Source organism: Anomaloglossus baeobatrachus, chromosome 6, assembly GCF_048569485.1.
Source record: "Anomaloglossus baeobatrachus isolate aAnoBae1 chromosome 6, aAnoBae1.hap1, whole genome shotgun sequence".
Classification (NCBI taxonomy): Eukaryota; Metazoa; Chordata; class Amphibia; order Anura; family Aromobatidae; genus Anomaloglossus; species Anomaloglossus baeobatrachus.
Window position 1 is genome coordinate 159,646,828 of NC_134358.1, and position 24,816 is coordinate 159,671,643.

The following is a 24,816-nucleotide window of genomic DNA, read 5'->3' on the forward strand; positions in this document are numbered from 1 at the left end:
TTACTTCCAAACTTAAAGTGGTTAAACCCACAAAGTTAATTTTAATCAGTAGATCTTGGAATAATAATAATTTCCACAGTTGAATTTCCAATGTGGAGATAATCATATGTGCCCCTGCTATGTACTGTGTAATGGCCGTGTGACCATACAGGGACATGGTCTCATCATACCACATCTCCTGGGCTGGGGAGAATATTAAAAAAAAAAAAAATATATACAGTGGAACCTTGGTTTACGAGAACAATCCGTTCGGGGATTCTGCTTGTAAACCAAGTTACTCGACTAACAAAGCAAGATTTCCCATAGGAAATAAAGGAAGCTCAGACAATTCGCTCCACAACTTGTTCAATGTCCCATCCTGGTCCCCTATTGTGCCATTCCGCACGGGCACGCACACACATTATGCTCACCTTACCTTCCGTTCCATCGCCGGACTCCTGGTTCTTGTAGTTTGCTGATACAGGATGTGTATCGGGTAACCATCGCGACCGATGCTGGAGCTTCCGCTGCCAGAGCGAAGATGTCAAAAGGCAGGAGCCGCTTGTTTCGGATTGGCCAGAGCGTTGCCTTTGAGTAGCGGCTGACAGCGGAAGTTCCTTCATCGTCGCGATAGTTACCCGATACACATCCTGTAGCGGCGAACTACAAAAACCATGAGGCCGACAATGGAAGGTAAGGTGAGCATAATATGTGTGTGATGTGTGTGTGCGCGCGTGTTTTTGAGGACTGCAAGAGCGGGTCAGAGAGCGGTTCAAGTACGGAACCGGAAGTGTGTGAGGTGAGTATTTGCTCGTACAGCAAAGCTTGCTCATAAACGGAGTTATAAGTTTACTGCAAGCTTTGCTCATATAGCGAAATGCTCGCACACCAAGTTACTCGTAAACCGAGGTTCCACTGTAAATAAATAAAATAGTATAAAGAGTATAAAAGACATAGCACAGGGTGAAAAATAATTTAATTTTTTAAAAACAGGCAGGGAAAAGGTTTTACCTCACAAAAAGAACCAGCTATGATCCCGTGCTGTAATGCTCTCCTTTGCATCTCCCCTGTCCAGGAGATGTGGTATGATCAGACCTTGCCCCTGTACGGTCAGACACGGCCATTACACAGTACACAGCAGGGACACGTATGTAAGATTATCTCAGCACAGGAACATTTTCTCTAAATATATCTAATTGTGGAACTTATTATTCCAACATCTATTGGTTAAAATTAGCTTTGTTCGTGGAAAAACTCTTAAGAATACCCCATTAATGCTAAACTCATAATTTGACTGCAAAGAAGAGTATTTGTGCTTACTGTGGTACTTGTAGGCTGAGGCTTACTCAGAGGCTCAGCTTTGCCCACATTGGAGCCTCCGGGAGGAGCGCTTGCTTGGATTTGAACTGGTCGGTTATTTTCTCTCATAGCAGACGTAACCAACGGAGATATGCTGGATACTATGATTGATGCCCCAACTGGAGTAGCTGCACTGCAGACATTACAGCCAGCCATCTTGATCAAGCCACTGGTTCCAGTCGGAGTTCCACTGGATGGGATGTAGGCTTTGACTAGATTTGCTGTTGCTTGTTTAGCAGGAGTGGGTACTGCAGAGGCAGCAGTGGGCACTGGGGAAGGGCATACATTTGAAGGCGGCATCACAACAGAACTAGGAGTATTTACTGCAATGGGTGTAATTGGCGATATAGAAGTTCTACCCGGCAACACAGCGACTGTGCCGGAGTTTAAGGCCAGGGCAGAAGTGCTTGTAATGCCCGCTGTGGATGGAGAGCTTGTTGTGGCAGCAGGTGAAGTGCAAGAAATTGCTGCAGCAGAAGAGGCAGAGGCTCGGATTATTACTGTAGAGGCCGCCTGGCTATTCGCTACGGTTTGTGGAGCGGTGCAAATCCTAACTAGTGTAGGAGTGGGAATGGAGGCATTCGCTTTAGAAGCTACAGATGAGGGAACCTTCACAATTCCACTGGGTGCAGCAGCAGCAGCAGCAGGCTGTAACAGAAGAAAGACGAACGTAAGGAGAAATCAAGAGGCACAAATTAAGACCATATTTCTTCTTCCTGTAAATACATCAAGAAAAAACTTTACAGAGTTACTGTCACCATTGTTTACTTATAAATCAGCATAAATTAAACTTATACTCTTAGAAAGGCCAGATAAACTATGGAGATGATGGAAACCGCTGTCCCATGCACTCTGCTGTCATATAGGTAGAATTCACAAAGCAATTCCCATTAAGGTTTCCCCCCCCTCATTAAATGTGTGTAAATGTGCATGTAGTGTAGTGAACTGAGCCTGCCCCAAACCCAGCAGGTACTGGCTGTGACACAAAGCCAGGATCTGCCTCAACCAGCAAGTGTTAACCTGTTAAATGCTGCTGTCAATCTCTGACAGAGCATTAAAAGGGGTTTGCTCATGAACAACATTCATTTTAAAGTTGATTTAAATCAATAAATATACAGTATATATTGTTTCAATTGGATGTGTTTAAAAAAAAAAAAAAAAAAAGTTCCTGTGCTGAGACTCATACATGTGCCCCTGCTGTGTACTGTGTAATGGCCGTGTCTGACCGTACAGGGACATGGTCTGAGCATATATCTCCTGGCAGGAGCGTAACTACCGCTGTCGCAGCGGTAGCCATTGCGACCGGGCCCGGCAGGTTAGGGGCCCAGCGGCGACCGCCCAGCAGATAAAACAGCGGTTCCGCTCTGCGACAGAGAAGTTGCGCTGTAACTATACAGTACTAGCTCACACTACAAGTGGCTGGCAGTGCTGGGCTCCACCCCCTCCAGCCGCTTCCTACCTGTGACCTCGGACTGAGGCTATGTGCCCACATGGCGTATTTTCATGCAGTTACGCTGCGATCTGCACCGCAGCGTAACTGCATGCGTCCTCAGCACAATCTATAACGATTGTGCCTAATCCATGCCCACGTGGCGTATTAGAACGCAGCGAATCGGCTGCTGCTGTGTCATGTCACTTCTTTAGTGCGCTTTGCATGCAGCCCCCGCTCTGTCTATGGGAGGGGCTGCATCCAGAGCGCATGAAATCGGCTTTTCAGTACGGACTGTTTCTGCAGCGATTTGAAGCGCACATGTGCGGTTCAAATCGCTGCAGAAATTTCTGCAGGGACAGAACGCAACGTGGGCGCACAGCCTGACTCCGCCTATCTCGTCATCTACTCGTTGTGGAGACAGTGACTGCTGTGACTGTGGATGCATGTCAGCAGTCGCAGGAGATGAAGAATCAGGTCAGGACTGAAAACTGCAGACAGTGGCCGACACAGTCACAAAGCGACTTGTGAGGAACAGCCTCTGTCTCCACCTCCCACTAGCTCTGGTCAGGGACCCGATGTCGACCCTTTTGTATTATAATGTGCAGGCAGCCATGTGCTGGACAGGGTTATCAGTAAGCTATAATGCAGAAGAGTGCGTCTGGCCCTTTTTGCATTATATCTTTAAAATTCAAAAAGCTACCAGTGCCTGGAACATTTTGGCATCTGGGGGGGGATGGGGGATAAGGGACTGCGGCTGATCTATAAGTTGGTGGAGGTCACCATCCCACAGAATCAGTGCCATACAATGAATGTGAGCAGTGGGGCAAGCATTTGGAGCAGTTTGTTGAAGGCAGCCAGGTCCTCTGCACTAAGTATGGCTAAATGACTCTGCACTGCTGAGTGCTAATACACTGTAACGCTATGTGCACAACATGGAGTTTTGGTTGCAGAAATTTCTGCACCAAATCTGTATCTACTGGCAGGAGAAATGCTGCAGCAAAAACAAGGGTTCTTGCCACAATTCGATGAATCATATGTATTTTTGCTTGTTTTTTTATTTTTCATTACTTTTAAATGGGGAAAATGCCCCCCCCCTCCCCTCAAAACTGACGGTAAAATGGGGGTGCATCTTACAAAACAGATATGGCTTATGAAGGAGACATTGGTCGAACGCGCTCATAGAAGACAGGCTCATGGGACACGCTCGGGGGTGTCGCGGTGGGCAGCTTAGATCTGGGGGTAGGCGGGCTGCGATGATGTCTCAGCGGCAGGTGCATTGAGCGGACTGCTAGCTCAATTGAAATCGCCCACGGTTCACGAGATGAACTTCAAGAAAATGGCCGCAGAATCGGCGCTTACGCAGATTGAAGCGATGGACATCAAGAAAATGGCCTTGGAGTCCTATCTGTGCATGCGCCGCGTCCATGGTCATTTTCTTGAAGTCCATCTCGTGAAACACGGGCGATTCAATGGAGCCGGCAGTCAGCTCAATGCATTTGCTGCCGAGACACCTCCACAGACTGCCCGCCGCTAAGACACTGTGTTGTCACACCTCCGCAGATCTCCCCGCCTACAGATCAATGGCGGCCGCAGCAACACCCCCGAGTGCATCCTATGACACTGCTCCACCACCACCAACCTGGTAAGCCATACCCGGGGGATTAAAATACGCCTGTGGCTACACGTGGGGAGGCTGACTGCATTATTATACATGGAGGCCTGGGGAGGCTGGCTGCATTATTATACATGGAGGAGTATGGGGCTGCATAATACAAAATGAAGGACCTCTTATACATGGAATATATAGGGGTGCATTATTCATAGAGGAGTATGGGGCTGCATAATACAATATGAAGTTTTATGGGGTTGCGTTATAATACATAAAAGGACTATGGGGGCAACATTATGATATATGGAGGACTATGGAGCCTACCTTATACATGGACTATGGGGGTGCATTATAAAACATTGAGAACTATGTGGTGTAGTATAATATATGGAGGACTATGGGGTGAATACATGGAGAACTATGGGAAATGCATTATACATGGAGGAATATGGAGGTGCATTTTAATATATGCAGGGTTATGTGGGACCCTTTATACTATATGGAAGGCTATGTGGGGATCATTATAGTATTTGGAGAACTAGATACAAGGGGGGCCAAAGATACAAGCAAGGGATGGGAACGTTTTGTGCTAGGGGAAAAAGGCTCTTTTCCTCAGCACCCAGATTTTCCCATGCTCTGCTATACATCTCTCAGCACCCAGCTTTCCTATGCTCTGATATGGGAAAGCTGGGTGCTGAGGGAAAGATGCATAGCAGAGCATGGGGAAGCTGGGTGCTGAGGACAAGATGGATATCAGAACATAGGAAAGCTGGGTGCGGATAGAGGGATTTCAGATCATGGGAAACCTGGGTGCTGAGGGTAAGAGCCAAGTGTCAGCGTCATTATCCCGTACCCCGAGTGTCAGTGTACGTAGTGGGGGGAGGGCCAGGTCTGAACTTTGCACCGGGGCCCATCAAACTCTAGTTACGCCACTGTCTCCTGGCTAGGGAGGAAGTAATAAAGTATACAGACATTATAGCACAGATTCAAACATGTAATTTTTTTTTTTTTTTTTTTTTTAAATTAAGGCAGGGAAATGCTTTACCTCACAAAGAATCAGATAAAATCCCATGCTGGGCTATCTGTACATTCTCTTTTACTTCCTCCCCTGCACAGGAGATGTGGTATGATCCGACCATATCCTGTACAGTCAGACACATCCATTACACAGTACATAGCAGGGACACATTTATAAGATTATCTCTACAGGAACATTTTTCTTCTTTTTTTTTTTTTTAAACATTCGATTGTGGAAATCATCATCATTATCTAATGATTATCTAATGATTAAAATAAACTTTAAAATTAACTGTTCGCGGGAAAACCCTTTTACAGATTGTCACAGTGGACACATCAGTCTATGTACTTATTGGCTGCCCCACAATGTGGTCATTGGGCGCCTATGGGTTACATGACATCCGGGGTCCTGTTGAAGACCTCTGTGCCAGTCTCAGCCCGCTACAATGGAGACCATGATTTTTCCCCATATACAGCAATATCGTGGTAATGCTGTATATAGCACACGCCAACGGATTATTTCAGGTTCTAGGCCTCTAAGGTGAAAAAAAATATTAAATCAAAATTACCCTTCTTTCCCCCCTTAAAAATAAAGATTTTACATTTTTAAAACAAAAATGCACATATTTGGCATCATTGTTTTCATTCATGTCAAATAAAGAAGGGGGGGGGGTTGCCACAATGCAGCAAAAGAAAAAAAAAATCCTGCAGAATATCATGTCCTCATATGTCTATGTGTTCACAAAAAGAAAAACTATGGACTGTGAAGGAAAAGCGCAATTGTGTCGACCCAGGGCTATGGGGTACTCAGGCGGTGTATTGCTGGGGAGATGGCACTTGGTGGCCGTTGCCCGGTTCCGTGTCCCTGGGGCCGCTTTTTAAAAAGGGGTATATTTACAGGGGACATTAAAAGAAAGTTTATAACGTGACGCCACTTGTGGTGTTACGGATGTTAGGCCCTCCGCAAGCAGGGCCAGGCCTGAGGATAGGTGATGTTGATGGGTGCAGAAAAAAGGTAGGCCACACAAGGGATTGCGGTATAGCTGGTGCCTTTACTCACAGCCTATTGTAAACAAGTAACCCCAGAACGGCTGGTCTTGACCGCTGGTCCCCTTAGTCCCAGTGCCAGTTTAGTGGCCTGGTGGCTTCTTTCCCCTGCACCTGTCTCTGGTTGGTGGGTCCCCGTGGCTTGGAGCGTCTGGGGGTCCCCTCCTGGTAGTCTCTCAACGGTAGTCCGTATGACGGTAGCGTGAACCCTTGTGGGGTCAGAGTCTATGGTCCTGTTCCCTGTTTCTCCCATTGCTACTGTGTCCCGAACTTCAAGGTGAGTGAGGTCCTTGATGGCCCCCTCACTGTGCAGATTTTATCAGGTCTGCCTGGAGCGTTTGCCTGACCTAGGATTCTGTACCCCGTTGGTGCTATGGTTCCAGGAGTACTCCACCGGCAACCACATACCTGGGCCCTCAGGTCACCATTACACTCCTGTCAGTGCTTCCACTCGCTCTCTCTGTCACCGACTATTCTCACACTGACTGTCCACGGTCTGCCCCTCCCATATGGTCGACTAGTGGACTGGATCGGCTTCACCTCTAGGTGGACATTCATTGGTCCAACCATTGTCTGGTATTAGTATTTGGGGAAAAACAGGGATTAACTGGAATGTTTTTGTTGGTACCGGCACTGGTCTTCTGGGTCCCTGGGGGTAGGCCCTGCATCCTGGTGGGGATGCAGTACCTTGTAGCTCCCTGAAGGCTTCAGGGGCGATACACAATAGGGTCTTCCCCAACAAACCGTAAGGTAATAAGGAGGTAAAAAACTCGCCTATAAGAATTGTGCCAGTCACAACCCCTATACTCGTATATAGCCACCAGTGAAAAAGCTGCAGCCCTGGGTGTAGTAAAGTGAAGGATGATAAGAGGAATCTTGGTTGTAGTGTTGCGCTATTCACTACTCCAGAAATTATGATTGATGTCTTTTTATTTTAATGCACAGGTCTCCACGTTTCAGGAGTACTCTGCCCCCTTCATCAGGACCTCAGGCAAAAAAAAAACAAAACAAAAAAAAAAAAATCAAATCTTTGTACTCATACTCTTGCAATACAGTTACAGCAATAAACATTAACATGCTACTTTTTAAAAACACGTTTATATTTCCTGTTTCGATATTCTGAGAGATTTTTTTCCCATTGACATACCCTGTTTAAAGCTAGGTTTTGTTTTATTTTGGAACAAGATTTATTTTCATAGGCATCATTTTGGCTTCTCATCACTAATCCTAGAAGTAAAAAGAAAAACACAGAAAAATCCTTTATTTGAAATGAAATACAGCACCCTCTTTCCCCTCTTTTCCCCAAAAAGACCCTTGAAGTTCCGCCGTAACCTACACGATGTCCCACGACAATCCTGGCTCTGCTACATCAGAGCCTGGAGAGACCAAAAACCATGTCCGATCTCTCCAGGTTCCAGGAACTCTGACAAGGGGGACCCGGCTGGCAGCAGTGAGGTCACTCCGTTCACCGGAGGTCATACCCGTGTTCCCATGATATGACCTCTGGTGAACTGAATGACTAATTTAAAAGTGCGTGCCGCACCCCGCCAGGGGTTGGTGAATGAGGGGCAGCCTCGCACTCCCCCACCAGCAATGTCAGTGTCAAAGGACTGGCAGGTCACTGGAGGTCATACTGTGGGAACCCGGGTATGACCTCCGGTGAGTGGAGTGACGTCACTGTTGACAGCCGGGTCCCCCTGGTAAGTGTTTTCCAGAGCCTGGAGAGATCGGACATGTTTTTGGTCTCTCCATGCTCAGATGTAGCAGAGCCAAGACAGTCGTGAGACATCGTGTGAATTAATGGGAACTTCAAAGATCTGTTGGGAGTTAATAAAGAGAGGAAAGAGGGTGCTGTATTTTATATAAAGGATTTTTCTCTGTGTATGTGTTTATTTCTTTTTACTTATAGGATTAGTGATGGGGGGGGGGGGGTATCATAATATGGCGAGACCCTAAGCCAAATATTTTATTTAGTTTTACTGCACGATAGACCTGCAGGTCTATTATTGGAGCAGTCTGCTGGCACTCAGTATGGGGGCGCATCTCAACCAATCATAGTGGGTGGTAAATACAGTGAATATGCAATGAAGGTAAATTATCAGCCCCAGAAGTGAATGCACCGTCTGGAAGCAAAGTCCAGTCAACCTGCGGCCTCTGTAAGTACAGTACGCTTGCTCCCATCCCCTGTCCCTTCTATCAACATTTTTAATTGCCGGATTCTAGTCCTTATAGGTCTTATATGGGAAACGGAATCCAGCCTGGAACCGGATGTTAAGAACCAGACAATGCGGACACGCCGGTCCCGATTATCTGGGAGCCTGCTCATCACTAGTTGTGGAGTGTAAAAATAAATAAGAGAAAAATGATGTAGGGTCCACCGTATATTGATAAGTAGCACAGATAAAGCAGATGGCTGCAGCCCCCACTGTGTGTGTTTTCATTGCTGTTTATCAAAACAATTGTTTGATAAACTCCAATTTTGATAACTCCATGCAACTTTTTTTTTTTAATTGAAATAAAAAAAAAAAAAAAAGTGTGCAATCCCCCCCCCCCCCAATTTTGTTACTCAGCCAAGATAAAAGCAGACAACTGGGCGCTGGTATTCTCAGGCAGGGGAGGCCCATGGTTATTGTGCCCCCAGCCTAAAAATAGCAGTCCACAGTTGGACCAAAATTGTCACGTCCATTAGATGCGACAATTCCGGCATTTTACCCAACTCACCCTGATTGCCCTAGTGCAGTGGCAATCAGGGTGACATAAGGAGTTGTCCAATCCGTAATCCAAAAGAGGTCCCATGATGACCCTGACTCTGCTGTATCTGGGGGTCACAGTGCATATTAGAAAATGTGACCGCTCACTGCGAGCTGCCAAACCCACTGACTGAGCCGCAGCTCTCAGTGGTGGCATCACCACTGGTCAACTCCATGCCAGATCACTGGATTAGGAAAGGTGTGCACTTTGGGAGTAGACATTTTTGCACAAAAAAAACCAACAAGTTTTCTAATGTGTCCGCTTATTGCGACATCAGATGTAGTAGAGCCAAGATCATCGTGGGAACTCGGGTGGATTAAGTAGGACCAGCAGGGGTGTACTGGGCGGCTAATAGATTGGAGAAAGAGGGTGTTTGTTTTTGTTTATTTCTTTACTTACAGGGTTATTTATGAGGTGGTTTCATAGAACCCTTTCAATTACTAACCTCAGGCTTGGTGACAGCTGTGATTTTTGCCAAATCTTAACTGCTTATATTACCGAGATTGCCACCACTCCAGGGCAAATTGGGAAGAACTGAGTAAAGCACCGGAATTGTCCCATCTATTGGCTGGGTGGAGCCCAATAACCATGGGCCTCCCCAGCCTGAGAATACCAGCCGACAGCTGTCTGCTTTAAGTTCGCTGGGTATCAAAATTTATTTTTACACTCCACAACTAATGAGTTGTTAATGAGGGTTAATGATTGGATCCGGAAGCAGTGCAACAGCCGCGTGGGAGACACTAAGTATACTTCTCCAGACCCGCCAAACCCGAACATCTGCGGGTTCGCCCCTCTCAACTCATATGTGGTGAATATAGTTGCAAGCATTGAGAGAAATGAAAGAGAAAGCAATAGGAATGTGACCTCAAGTACACAAGTACAACAATGGTCCTGGAACTGTCAAACAGAACATGATCCTAACAGTATATTACAATGCTACACTTCCCCATGTTTTGCAATTTTTAAAGTAGGTGTATATCTTTAAAAATAACTAAAGTACATTGTGCTCATCTATAGTGTAAAACGTTGGCTGCTTATTTTACTTCATGTTTAAACTGTCACTTATATGAGAGATACTTACGTGCATTACATTTGGGTTCTTCTGAAAAGTTATTGTTTGGGACACTGGTGTCAATGATGCCGACAGAGGTACAGTTTTCTCATTGCTGCTCGCCAGGCTTGATACCAGATGCTTTCCAGAATTCTTATCAGTAAAACAAAATCGTAAGAGAAAGAATTGTTAGCTTTGTCATTTTAAGTAAAAGAACCCTCATACAGATAAACAGATCATTTGGTGGATAATAGAACATGTTGGGGACAGTAATTAGTCCTGCAAATGATTCATCCATTAGATTTACTGCATGTTAAAGTTTATGAGCCATTAAGCCATCTTTTCTTTTTCCCTAAAAGAATGTATTAGTTTAATATTTGTGGCTTTCACCAGGTTTCTCCCTTATGAGCTGCGGCCACCACCATTGAGCTCTTATACACAGCATTTTAGAACGGTGTATAAGTGCCCAGGCCGCTCTGTATAAACTAACTGGGGGGTGGTGTGGTCAAATGGGTGTCGCCGGTTCGACATCTCCTCCCTGCTGCGATCACCGTCCTCCACTAACCATCATCCTGCGTCATCCACACAGGCAGGCATTGCGGTGCCTCTTAGCCCGTCCGTCTCCCCCTCTTCCCCCGTCTGTCTGTCTCCCCCTGTCTCCGTCTGTCTCACCCTCCCCGTCTCCCCCTTTTTCGTTTCACTTTGTCCCCATTCTGTAGATAGGGGCAAAATTGATTGGTAAACTGGAACGCGCGGGGTTAAAAATTTCGCCTCACAACATAGCCTATGACGCTCTCGGGGTCCAGACGTGCGAGTGTACAAAACGTTGTGGTTGTAGCTGCGACGGTGCAGATGCCAATCCTGGACATACAAACATATATATATACACACATTCAGCTTTATATATTAGATTTAACACTTAAAATAAAACCCTTACATCCACAATGAAAGAAAATGATCAGCAATATTAAAGGGAATCTGTCAGCAGGATTTTGCTACCTCATCTAAGAGCAGCATGATTTAGGCAGAAAGATCCTGAATCCAACAATGTATCACTTAGATTAGTGGGTACAGCCATTCTGACACAATCAGAATTTCTAGATTTAGCCATGTAGCAGAGCTCTGAGAGCTGTCTCGCCCACAAAAGGTTCTCAATAATTATACATTAAAAGCATTTGTGAAATTTTTATTGCAGGGTAAGACACCAAGAACAACCTACTCATCTCTACAGAAAAAAAGATGGTGGGGTGCAAATGCCCATGATTAGATTGTATAACTTAGCGGCGCTTGCCAGACATATAAAAGACTGGATCAATGGGAGAACTTTTTCTAATGCTCACTTTGAGAGGGAGCTAACAAGCCCTTTTAACTTGGTAGTGGTATTACACGTGATGCTAGATCAAATGCCAACGTACATGAAACAGAGCTGTTAAATAAAGGACATGGTGGGGGCCTGGAGAGCACTGAAAACTCTATAGACTCCCATATTGTCTTTCAAAATTTACCCCCAGGTGGGAGGACCCCAATTTTATTCAAGGGTCTCAAAACAAAATTATTCCAAGGATGGAAACAGAGTGGGATAAGGAGATTGGGCGATTGATTGAAAGTAGAGGAGGGGAGAGTTTTGAGCTGGGCAGAGGTATCGGGAAAATTTAATTTGGAAAATCATCATTACCTACAATATTTACAAATAACGAGACATTACACATCAGTGGTAAAAGAGGTTGGGAAGGCTGAGAAAGGGAATTTTGATGTATTGATTGACCAGGAATCGGGACATGAATCCCTTTCTATCATATACAAACGGTTTAGAGATCAAGTACGGGGCCCCTGGAAAGAGCAAATATTTGAAACCTGGGAGACTGCTCTTGGCGATCTGAACATTTATGATAAAATTCTGAGGGGCCTGAAATCTGTTAAGTAATGATAACAGACCAAATGGAAAGAAATGCAATTTAAGTTAGTACATATGCAATATACCCCTTTAATATACCGCATGGTGGCTCACCAGGACATTTCTTGGACCATTGCCCTAAGTGCGGACTCCATAGAGCAAAACTGTTTCACTACATATGGGAATGCCCATGGGTGAGGGAGGTATGGGAGGAAGCGGTGGCATACATACTGAGAATTTCGAAAGTAGTTATACCTCTCACCCCTCAGACCTGTTTGTTTCATTAAATAGAAACCCCTACAGAAGCTAACGGAGCAAATGCTCACATTCCCGATATAATACACATAGTATTGCTTGTGGTAAAGAAATGTTTCCTTAGGAATCGGCTGGTGAGACATATTCCGAGAAACACAAAATAGTAGATACCCTAAAAGCGATAATGATGTACGACAAAATGGACTCATAAGGAGAAGTCCACTAAAAGATTTTTTTCAACAAGTGGAGAACATTTGAGTAAAGCTTCACAGATGGAAACTACCCAATTAATTAAAGTATTTGAACACACATCTTGGTATTGTTTGGAAGACATTGCATGGACCCTGAAGATAGGGAGCATCCAAAGAACCAACTGAAATGAATATATATAACATTTTGTTAAGTTAAAGGATATGATTGCTAAGATGATTCTATGGAGTTGCAGTTGTTGTAACAATGAAAAAGTTAATGATGTAACAGGCTCATTGTAAGCCGGAGAAGCTTATGGAATGTAACAATGTTTTCTTTTTGATGACATGTATACATATGTGGCGCCCTGGACAAGCCAGGTCGTCACAGGTACTGCAACAACACACCCCACACCCCGAGATAGGCACACCAGTCACACACACAAATCCTTGTTGCCTTCCTCCAGGGGCTGATGTCCACACCAGGTGGGGTGGAGCCAGGCGGATGGCCCCACCCACTGAGGAGTTCACAGTCCTGGAGGCGGGAAAGGAAGGCAGTTCAGTGAGGGAGGTCAAAGAGTGAGGAGTAAAGTAGTAGTAGAGGAGCAGACTGGCCGTGTCCGGGTACGTGGCCCGGGCACCGAGAGCAAGGTTGGCAGACGGTGGTGGCCGTCTGCAGGAGAGGCCGATCGACGCGGACCCGTAGGATCGCGGATGGGCGGTGGCCCGCCGGTACCAAACCGGGGAGCGAAGAGAAGGCAGCACAAACTCGCAGGGCCTACGGACCCCGACCAGGCTTGGAGTCGCCGTTAAACCGGTCAAATCCGGAACCTCCGGGGTTTCCTAGCAACAAAGACTCGACTGAAGGCAACCGTCCAAAGAGAAAGGGAAACACAACTACCGCCACAGTTAGAATTCCCAGGGCCAGAGCCTGCGGGCAAAAGGGGCTCCTCCGGCCCATATCCAAGCTGGGGGAGCGGGTTACTGGTGGGAAGCCATCGGGACCGAAGATACACAACAGGTGCAGGGAAAGGCAGCCACCACCAACCTACCGGGAGTAACCACAGCAGCCGGCTGCGGGACCCGTCCATCCAGCCGTTTGTTTTACCGGAGACTCTGTATCCATCATTGGCTGAGTGAGTACCACCGTGCCATCTGGCACCGCGCTGCCCCCGCACCATTCCAACCCAGCCTCCCCGTCCCACCTCACCGGGCCCCGGGACCACCAACCCCCTACCCACGGAGGGGAGAGAAACATCTCGGCTGCTCCCTGTCATCGCTCCCGGGATCCCCGTCCAGAGCAGCGGTGGTGTCCCAACCTCACCATAAACCGTGGGTGGCGTCACGGACCAACTCCCCCCAAACCCAAACCACCCCCTTTTCACTCACGGGCGAGGAGCGCCGCTCGAGTCCACGGATCCGGCCCACCGCTCGAGCCAACGAGCAGCAACAGCAGCGCCGGACCCGAGCGCCAGTGAGAGCACAGGAGCGACGGCTCCCTCCCCGCCCGCGACACATACATGTATATATGATGACATAAATGTAGTCATGTGATTTTTGTCCTGAAAGAGAAATTGCTCCCAGAAAAGCGTGGACAATAAAAATCACCATGTTATCATTTTGTCTTGAAATATCGCCGCAAGGCCGTGGAAAAATTATCTTTGCTTCTTTAAGGAATACTAAAGATTGTACGTTCAAAGTAAGGTGTCACTCACAGAAGGGGGCTGTGGTCTGTGTGTGTGTGAGACATTTTAGTCCAAGCAATGACAAGTCCTGCAGCTTAAATAAACATAGCAAATAAACAGATTGGACCTTGACAAGACAGGCATTTCTGAATTATCTGTGTTAACCCTTGCAGCATGCTGTCTTCAGCTTACATAGAAAAACCTGCAGAGATTCCCTTTAACAGCATTATCTAGAGCACAAAAGAAGAAAATAGTAACAACCTGAAACTTTGGGGACGTAATTTTTAATTACATGTATTCAGTGTATTAGTTGGTAGAGCCCTTCATCACTATGTAATATTAGAAATGGGCCCACGTTCAGTGCTCAAGGGCTTTAGCTTTTTGTTGATGGCAAAGAGTTGTTCAGCCACTGAGAGCATATGGTGCAATCTGTTCAGGCAGATATGGCCATAGGTCCCACACCTAGTGTGGGAAGGTATACCCGCCTTCATAACAAGAGAAAAAAAATAAATAAAAAAAAATACATTTGATCACTTTCAATTCTACTTTTTGTGAGGCAGAATCAAGCAGAAAAACACAGGAATTATATTTTTAATTTGTAAACCACGTCGTACAAGTGAGTAAACAGCTTTATTCTTCAGGTCAGTATGAATACAGTGATACCGTATTTATATATTTATTTTTCAGCGCTTTTACTCTATAAAACAATTTTATAGAAAAAAGTTTTAAAGTGATAGAGCTGTATGGTAGCTCGGTTTTTTTTGCAGGACAAGATTAAGATTTCAGCGGTACCATTTTACATTTACATATGACTGATTGTATTTTTTTCCACTTTGTCAGCTATATGAAGAGATTTTTTGCCATATATATTTATTTTTTACAGTGTTCACTGTATGAGTTAACAGTTAGTTAACTAAAGTATTACACCTTTATAGATCAGGTTGTTCCGGACTCTGCATTACCATGTGTACTTTGTGTTTACAAAGTATACATAATAGCATAATATATTTGTGCTTACACTCCAGCAGAGCGGGAGCCGAGTGTCATGCGATGCACTCGCAGTAGAGCTTATGTGGCCTCAGCCTTAGGCCTAAGCCACACGGCGAGAAAAACAGTGCGAGTGGAGTGCGATAAAACATCGCATTCCCCTCGGACCAATTCTAGCCTGTGTGTCAGCACACATGAGCGATTATTTGCTCAGCCCTAATCGGACTGAGAAAACAATCGCAGCATGCTGCGATTGTAATGCGAGACTCTTTCTCTCGCACCCATTCAAGTGAAATGGGGTGAGAAAAATCGCATCGGTGTACCGCTAGTGCAGTGCGAGAATGGCAATAGCCGGCTATGCAGGAGAGAGGGAGAGAAATCCCTCCCTCCCCTCCTGAGTGCCGGCCTGCCCCCCGCAGCTGAGGTCTGCTCGCATGAACGGACCTCAGTTGCAAGGACACACGAATGACACTCGGCTCTGCTGTACTGCCAGCACGAGCCGAGTGTCATGCAAGTGGATCACAGTAGTCCCCGTGTGGCCCCATCCTTATTAGTCTGATTACTTTTACAGAACATTATACCTGTCAGTATGACACTGACCGGAGCCTCTCAGATAAAGCTCCTGGCGTAGTTTAAAAGGTTTGCCGTAGATGGCTGACTAGGACATTGTTGTGACGACCCTGGGTTGCCTTGGCACTGATCAAGCCCTTGTGATCATGTCACCGGGGACCCAATTGGGTGGGAGAGGGAGTGCACTCCTTCCCATCTCCTAAATGCTGCAATCACTACCAATTGCAGCATTTAGGGGGTTTAACAGCCAGGGGTGGCATGGGGACTGTCCGTGCCTGTGACAGCTGGAGCCCAGCTATAATTTACACTTGGCATCCAGTGGCGATCATGCGGGCAAATTTCGTGCCCTGCATTATCACCATGACATACAGAATCTATAGGTTACTCGAGACCTTGACTTATAGGTACGTCAAATGTCATGAATGGGTTAATAAACAAAACAATTGCACAAGAGCTTGCATTTTCCAAACGCATACAGCAAGAGCCATTTATGAGATGGGAAGAACGCTTTAAATATTTGGGTTACATTGACAAGCCAGGAAAAAATATTGAACACAAAGTTATACTCTATATTGTAAAGTTGGCATATGCTTGTACCACATTTGTCCACATGGCTACCTGTATATTGCAGATCTGTATGGTGGGAGCACCCGAAGACATAGGAGGTCTTGCACTTGAATTTTGTCCTTGAGCCTGAGCTCGTGCCAAAGCTTGTTGGGAGACCAGCATAAGTTGGCCATTGCTACTTTTTATAAGAACCGTACCTGCAGAAATAAAACAAAAAAAAAAAAAAAAGTCAATACAGTGGAAAAAAAAGAATGCTGCAAAAAGTGTCAGAGAAAAGAGTCAAGAAAAGTGCTAAGGCCTGGTATAAACTACCTAATTCACACAGATTATATCCCCTCTGAAATCTATAAGGAGATCTAAAGATCTTATTGAATAAGCATGAGACACTGCAACACAAGCATCCATGGAATAATGTGTTTTCCTGAAATAAGACAGGGTCATACATTATTTTTTGCGCTGAAAGATGTGCTAGGGCTTATTTATTTATTTCCACTGACAATCTACATTTATTCTTGAACAAAAAAAAAATAAATATTCAAATATAATCAAGTGACCACATTCTGAAACATCAATATTATGTGTTATTACTGGTTTAGATACACATTTTCTTATCTGATCGGCTATTGTTATGGTGCAGAAACAGCCTTATAGGGCTGGGCACATACCGTATTTACAAAGGTTTAAATTACCTGCTTGAATGTATTATTCTCTACGTACTGCTGAATTTGCCCCCAATAGAAAGCAGACACCCCCTAAAAGAAACGCACTTACCAGACCCCAAACAATTAGAGTTGGCAGTGAATGGGCTCTCACATACAAATCTGCGCCGCTGTCAGTCCCCCTGCGTTCTACAGCAGTTGACTCCCCCTGGTGACTGTAAAGCGGGCTTTACACACTACGACATTGCTAGCAATATCGAGCGTGTAAGCACCTGCCCCTGTCGTAGATGCGATATCGTGTGATCGCTGCCGCAGCGAACATTATCGCTACGGCAGCGTCACACGCACTTACCTGGTCGGCGGTGTCGCTGTGACTGCCGAACAATCCCTCCCTCAAGGGGGAGGGACGTTCGGCATCACAGCGACGTCACCAAGCGGCTGGCCAATCAAAGTGGAGGGGCGGAGATTAGCGGGACATAACATCCTGACCACCTCCTTCCTTTTTGCATTGTGGCAGGCAGCAGGTAAGGAGACGTTCCTCGCTCCTGTGGTGTCACACATAGCGATGTGTGCTGCCGCAGGAGCAACGAACCACATCGATAATCAACCATTACCGATTTTTGGGACGACCTCTCCATGGTGAACGATTTTCACCATTTTTGAGGTTGCTTAAGGTCGCTGGTAAGTATCACACGCTGCGATATAGTTAATGACGCCAGATGTGCGTCACTAACAACGTGACCCTGACGATAAAACATTAACGATATTGTAGCGTGTAAAGCCCCCTTAAGGCTAGGTTCACATTTCCGTCAATTTGTATCAGTCACAATCCGCGGCTCTGGTAAACAACGGATTCCATTTGGCGGATTCCGTTGTTCCCATATAGTTGTATGAGCGGCAGATTGTGACTGATGACGCTGCGTTGCATCGTCCGCCCGACTGATCAGTCGTGGAACGACTGTCCGTCGGGCGGGAGGAACGAAGGATGTAGCTTTTTTTGAGCAGCGGAATCCTTTTGATTCCGCTGCGCATGTTCTCTCTCGGCGGCCAAACGATCAGCTGATCGCCCGGCGGCCGGCTGCCGTGGGCGATCGGCTGATCACCCGGCGGCCGGCTGCTGTGAGCGATCGGCTGATCACCCGGCGGCCGACTAATGAGAGCGATCAGCTGATCTCTCTCTCTCTCTCTCACGTTTTACAACGGAGTATGACAATGAATTATTTTTCTTGTCATCTGTTATACAACGCATCAGTCATAAGCTTCAAGCAACGCATGTGACTGACGGAAAACAACGGAAATCTGAACCTAGCCTAAACAGTATCACTCTCGAGGAGTGATAATGGTACCAGATTTGTTTGTGAGAGCTGCAGTGCAATGCAGCAGGAACAGCAAGGGACCTGACAGTGATGCACATCTCTGTGTGAGAGCCCATCCACCATCGCCACTTGCCAACCAGAATTGTTTGGGGTCTGGTGAAATTTGTTTTGGGGTTGGTGGGGATGCCTGCTTTCTTTCATTCATTAAGAGTCCTGTTGTATTTAACTTTTTTTAGCTGCTTGGACGCTTTTTATGGAACCGCAACTAGGGCTTATTTTTGAAGTAGGGCTTATATTTGAAGCATACTCAAAAAAGATCCAAAAAACCTACTAGGGCTTATGAGTGAAAATTTATACATGACATGCGATTTATACTGGGGGTTCCAATAGTCACTCACCCAGCATTTTTAATCTGTTTGGAATTATTTGTACATGTAGTTTTATGTTGTTTTTAACCTGTGTACTTAGTAAAAAGTAACTTTTTTTTTTTTTATATAATCATAAGTATGACTGCCTCTGTCCTCACACAATGTTTTTCATTTTGGTGTTTGTTTATAAAGTGCCTTTATTTGGGACATTTAATATGACATCCTGTTTTTTTTAGAATTGCAAACTTTAGTAATTTATGCAAATAAAAATGGTTTGTCATATAAAATTTAGTTCATGTCAATTAACTGCTTGATAAAAAGGCAAACCTCAGCCACCCCCCCCCCCCCCAAAAAAAAAACCCACTAAAAAAGTGACAATTGTTTGTTTCTTCATTTCTCCCTGCAAGAAAGAAATCAATAGTTTGTGTGAAGCTCAAAATGCTTCTCATAAAAAAAACCCAAAAAAACCCCAAAAACATAAAAATGTGAGTTATTCACACGCCCTCCAAAGTTATGTCTTTTAGAACATGGACGCAGAACACACACACACACACACTACATTACTATATAGATATATATGCAAAAGGTGGCTACTTTGAAGAACCTAGAACATAAGACATTTTCAGTTTCACCCTTTTTAGTTACCGTATATTTTGAACTATAAGACGCACCGGACCACAAGACGCACCCTGGTTTTAAAGGAGGAAAATAACATTTTAAGCAAAAAATGTTGTCATGACACACTTATGGGGCGAGGATCTCCTGCTGACACTGTTATGGGGGTAATGTCCCCAAATTCTCTGCTAAGGTACACCATCCTGGTAATGATCCTCCTGCCTTGTATATGTACCCCATCCTGGTACATGCCCTTATCCTGCTATATACTGGCATCCTGCTATATACCCCCCATCCTGGTATAGATTCCCATCCTGCTATATACCGCCATCCATCCTGCTATATATTCCCATCCTGCTATATATCGCCATCCATCCTGCTATATACCCTTATCCATCCATCCTGCTATATGGCCCCATCCTGATAAATAACCCCATCCTGGTATTTGGCATGTATTCTGTATCACACACAAAAAAAAAAAAAAAAAAACCAAACAACAACAACAAAAACCGTTTATACTCACCTTTCCTCGCTCCATGCAGCATTGCTTCTCCCCCTATCTGTGGCGGTAGCAGCGCCGCTGGAGTGTGTAGCAGTCACCGGTCACTACCCTGCAGCATCCCGATGTCCTCTCGTCTGCCGGTCAGCTGACCTGCGTGACTAGCGGCGCACACAGCAATGACGTCATCGCTGTGCTCACCGCTCTCTACACAGATCAGCTGACCAGCACAGACAGGAGGATATCGCGGTGCTGCAGGGGAACTGTGAGTATGCCGTACTGATTCACTGCACCCCGCGCTGATGAATACAGCCGCACATGATCACTTCAGGCTGTAGTTGCCAGGGGTGATCACTGCTGGCTGTTTAATGTGCGCGCACTCGCCCGCCCACCAGAGAGAAGATGGGCGTGCATATGTAATGAGCGGGCCCACGTGGTCACGGCAGGCTGCTACAGCCTGCTCGTGCCGCCGATGACCCGCTCCACCGCAGCACCCTCATTCCCTGCACCCCTATATTCAGACCATTAGACGCACCCCCCCCCACTTTCCCCCAAAATTTGGAAGAAAAATAAGTGCGTCTAAGGCCCCTTTCACACGTCAGTGATTCTGGTATGTTTGTGCTTTTTTTAAAACGTACCAGAATCACTGGCATACGCAGACCCATTATAATCAATGGGTCTGCTCACACATCAGTGATTTTTCACTGAACGTGTCTCCGTGCACGCGTGGCCGTGATTCTGCATGGAGACAAGTCAGTTTTTTTCTGGCATCACTGATGACCCACGGACCACACTATGGTGTGATCCGTGAAACACGTACCAGAAAATCACGGACATATTAAATATAATCAACTTACCTTGCCTGCGATTTGCTCTGGAACCTCTGCTCTCGGCAGCTACTGCCTGGCTCATGAATATTCATGAGAGCAGGAAAACCCAACCAGGAAGTAGGTGCTGAGAGCCGTGGGCGGACGCTGCAGACCCGAGGAGATCAGCACCATGGACAGCAGCAGTGAAGGCAGGTGAGTAATGTCCATATGCAATCACGGATCACGGATTGCACATGGACAACCCCCGTGTGCCGTGAATCACGGAAAACGGAGGGACATGTGCGTGTTTTACATGTCAGTGAAGAACGGTCCAAAAAAATACGGTATTTCATTCCACATGTGTTAAATCATAATTTTGATGCCTTCAATGTGAATCTACAATTTTCAGAGTCATGAAAATAAAGAAAACTTTTTGAATGAGTGTAAATTTGTATAAATATATATATATATATATATATATATTTATTTATTATTATTATTATTATTTATTATTATAGCGCCATTTATTCCATGGCGCTTTACAAGTGAAAGAGGGTATACGTACAACAATCATTAACAGTACAAGACAGACTGGTATAGGAGGAGAGAGGACCCTGCCCGCGAGGGCTCACAGTCTACAGGGAATGGGTGATGGTACAATAGGTGAGGACAGAGCTGGTTGCGCAGTGGTCTACTGGGCTGAGGGCTATTGTAGGTTGTAGGCTTGTTGGAAGAGGTGGGTCGTGAGGTTCCTCTTGAAGCTTTCCACGGTAGGGGAGAGTCTGATGTGCTGAGGTAGAGCATTCCAGAGTATGGGGGATGCACGGGAGAAATCTTGTACACGATTGTGGGAAGAGGAAATAAGAGAGGAGCAGAGAAGGAGATCTTGTGAGGATCTAAGGTTGCGTGCAGGTAGGTACTGGGAGACTAGGTCACAGATGTAGGGAGGAGACAGGTTGTGCATGGCTTTGTATGTCATGGTTAATGTTTTGAACTGGAGTCGTTGGGCGATGGGAAGCCAGTGAAGGGATTGGCAGACTGGAGAGGCTGGGGAGTAGCGAGGGGAGAGGTGGATTAAGCGGGCTGCAGAGTTTAGGATAGATTGGAGGGGTGCAAGAGTGTTGGAAGGGAGGCCAGAGAGCAGGAGGTTGCAGTAGTCGAGGCGGGAGATGATGAGGGCATGCACTAATGTTTTTGAAGATTCTTGGTTAAGAAAAGCACGGATCTGGGAGATATTTTTGAGTTGTAATCGGCATGAGTTGAAGAGGGCTTGGATGTGTGGCTTGAAGGATAGAGCAGAGTCGAGGGTTACTCCAAGGCAACGAGCTTGTGAGACTGGGGTGAGTGAGCAACCATCAAGTTTGATGGAAAGGATAGATATATATATATATATATATATATATATATATATATATATATATATATATACACATACATACATATATACATACACATACACACACACATACACATACACACTGTGAAGGGTCCATATACTGTTCTTGCACACGTGCCATTTTCTGTCTGACCATCAATGAGAGATATATATATATATATATATAATCTATCTCTCATTGATGGTCAGACAGAAAATGGCACGTGTGCAACAGTATATGGACCCTTCGCAGTCCAATTTATCATAACGCACAATTCCACCTGCTTTTGAGATTGATATAGGCCTTCTTACCTCATGGGCCCCTGTGCAGCTGCACAGGTTGATCCAATGATGTCCACCCCTGATATATCACGCAGACCTCTAGAATTAAAGGGGTTAGCTCATCACTTCTGCACCAGAGGTGATGACATTTCTAGCGAAGCATCTGCTGAGACGCAGGTATGCAAGATGTATGAAAGGCAGGTAGGTATCATGCATCTGCCTTAATCTAATGAAGATAAGAGCGTGGTGGTCGCCAATTGGTCTGAAGATGTGCATGGGATTGTGATTAGTGATGAGCAAGCACTACCATGAAAAGTCAGATGCTCGGATGGGTTTGACTCATGTACTAATTATAATGGAAGTCAATGGGAATATCATCCGGAAAAATGCTCAAGTTCCCCACTGTCTACCATTATACTTGGTACACAAGTCGAGCCTGTCTGAGAATCCAACTGCTGGTTATGAGTACCAAGCAAGGCAGTACCCACTCATCACTAGTCGTTTCAAGTTCCGAGCAGCCAAGCGCGGTTTTGCTTCCTCATCAATAATCATTGTTTGGAGACACGAGCACAGTTGTACTCGCTCATCACTAGTCGCTGTTACGGGTACAGAGTACAGTAGTGCTTGTTCATCACTAGTCGTTATGAGTACAGAGCATGGTAGTGCACGCTTAACACTAGTCTTCATTACGAATACCGAGCACCAGAGCATGGAAGTGCTTGCTCATCACTAATCATCGTTACGAATACAGAGCACGGTAGTGCTCGCTCATCACTAATCGTTACGAGTACCGAGCACCCAAGCATGGCAGTAATCGCTCATCAATAGTAGTTACAAGTACAGAACACTCGAGCATGGCATCTCCCTTAAACTAATGAAGACGAGAGCGTGGTGCTCGCCAATTGTGCACAGGTCCCAAGAGGTGTGTAGGATTAGTAAGGAGCGCACACTACCATGCTTGGGTCTCGTAATTAAAAGTCGGATGCTCAGACGGGCTTGACTTGTGTACAGAGTATAATGGAATGAACGTACAACTGCTGGTACTCCAGTACTCGATCACTAATCGTCGTTCCGAATACTCGAGCATGGTAGTGGTCCTCATCACTAGTCGTTACGAGTACGTGAGCATGGTAGTGGTCCTCATCACTAGTCGTTACGAGTACGTGAGCATGGTAGTGGTCCTCATCACTAGTCGTTACGAGTACGTGAGCATGGTAGTGGTCCTCATCACTAGTCGTTACGAGTACGTGAGCATGGTAGTGGTCCTCATCACTAGTCGTTACGAGTACGTGAGCATGGTAGTGGTCCTCATCACTAGTCGTTACGAGTACGTGAGCATGGTAGTGGTCCTCATCACTAGTAGTTACGTTATGGTTACATTATACTGTCTGAAGCTGATGCAGAGGTGGGCGCTGACTGACCCTTTCAGGTGTAGGGGTCAGACTGACTATGGTAATATCAAATATCTGGAGCATTTATTAATTATAATACTTCTGCACAATATCAGCACCTTCCATACAATCTAGTTGGGGCCACTTTGTCCTAGGTTTCGTCTGATGTCCTAGGTTTCGTCTGAGGTCCTACTCGGGCTGTTGTGTGGGATGAATCCCATCACTATGGGCAACGCACATTTGTAATGTAAAAGTGAGCAATGGCCGAAGACCCCAGATCACCCCTTGAAGGAAACACTATTCATGCAGAACAGGAATAGAAAATACAGTATATAATTTCCATCCCCCCCCCAAAAAAAAAAACTATATACCGGTTTACAATAAACTGTGAAGCTCAAGCAGAAATCATTAATCCACAGGGTGGTTGGGAGAACCTCAAATGTTTCCACCACGGCCACAAGTCAGGACAGGACACAAGTCTGAACTGCTCTCCTGACCGGCAAGATCGATGAAAGCCGACACTCGGGGCCGGAGAGGACCTGGGCGGTCACCGCATCACCGGGCGGAGCAGCAGTACTCACCCGGGGGGATCTGGAAGTTGGCCGGTAACTGGATGGCGGCAGGAGCCGCTTTCAGGGGGGCACCTGGCGGCGCTGCTGTCCCCTTAGGGGCGCCTGTCACCTTGGTCACTAGGGCGCACACAGCCGCGGGGGCCGCATTATCAGGGGGCTTCGCTGGGACTGGCACACCGGCATGCACTGATGTCGCCCCCTGGCTCCCCCCCGCTGTAGCGCTGGTAGAGGGGAGCTGGCTGGCATGCATGGCACACAGGCTCTGTGATAGTGCTGTGCTTCACTGTCAGTATAGCGCGGGACACGGTCACTCATACACAGCTGCTCATCATTCCGGGAGCACGCCTCTCTTTCCACCACACGCTGTGGTGCAAGCCATGCTTATATAGCGCTCACGTGTGGACTTAGCGCATGCGCCGGCTCTGTGCGAGGTAATAGTGCTGGCAGGGCCACCAGAGGGTGATGCGCTCTGATACTGCTGTGTAGTATGAGGTAATAGTGCCAGTGGGGCCATCAGTGGGTAATGCGCTCTGATAATG

The 24,816-nt window shown here is 46.1% G+C and overlaps 1 protein-coding gene across 1 annotated transcript in view; it reads right to left on the reverse strand.

Annotated features, from left to right (window-relative positions):
• The window catches only part of TAF4B (TATA-box binding protein associated factor 4b), a 141,980-nt gene extending 117,432 nt beyond the window's left edge, over nucleotides 1–24,548 (reverse strand). The window contains exons 1-4 of the mRNA XM_075316370.1: nucleotides 24,287–24,548; nucleotides 16,443–16,588; nucleotides 10,276–10,398; nucleotides 1,300–1,986 (exon numbers count right to left, since the gene is read on the reverse strand). Coding sequence (XP_075172485.1) covers nucleotides 1,300–1,986; nucleotides 10,276–10,398; nucleotides 16,443–16,588; nucleotides 24,287–24,527 — 1,197 coding nt within the window. The 5' untranslated portion in view covers nucleotides 24,528–24,548. The remainder of the gene's footprint in view (nucleotides 1–1,299; nucleotides 1,987–10,275; nucleotides 10,399–16,442; nucleotides 16,589–24,286) is intronic.
• Between the last annotated feature and the right edge of the window lie 268 nt (nucleotides 24,549–24,816).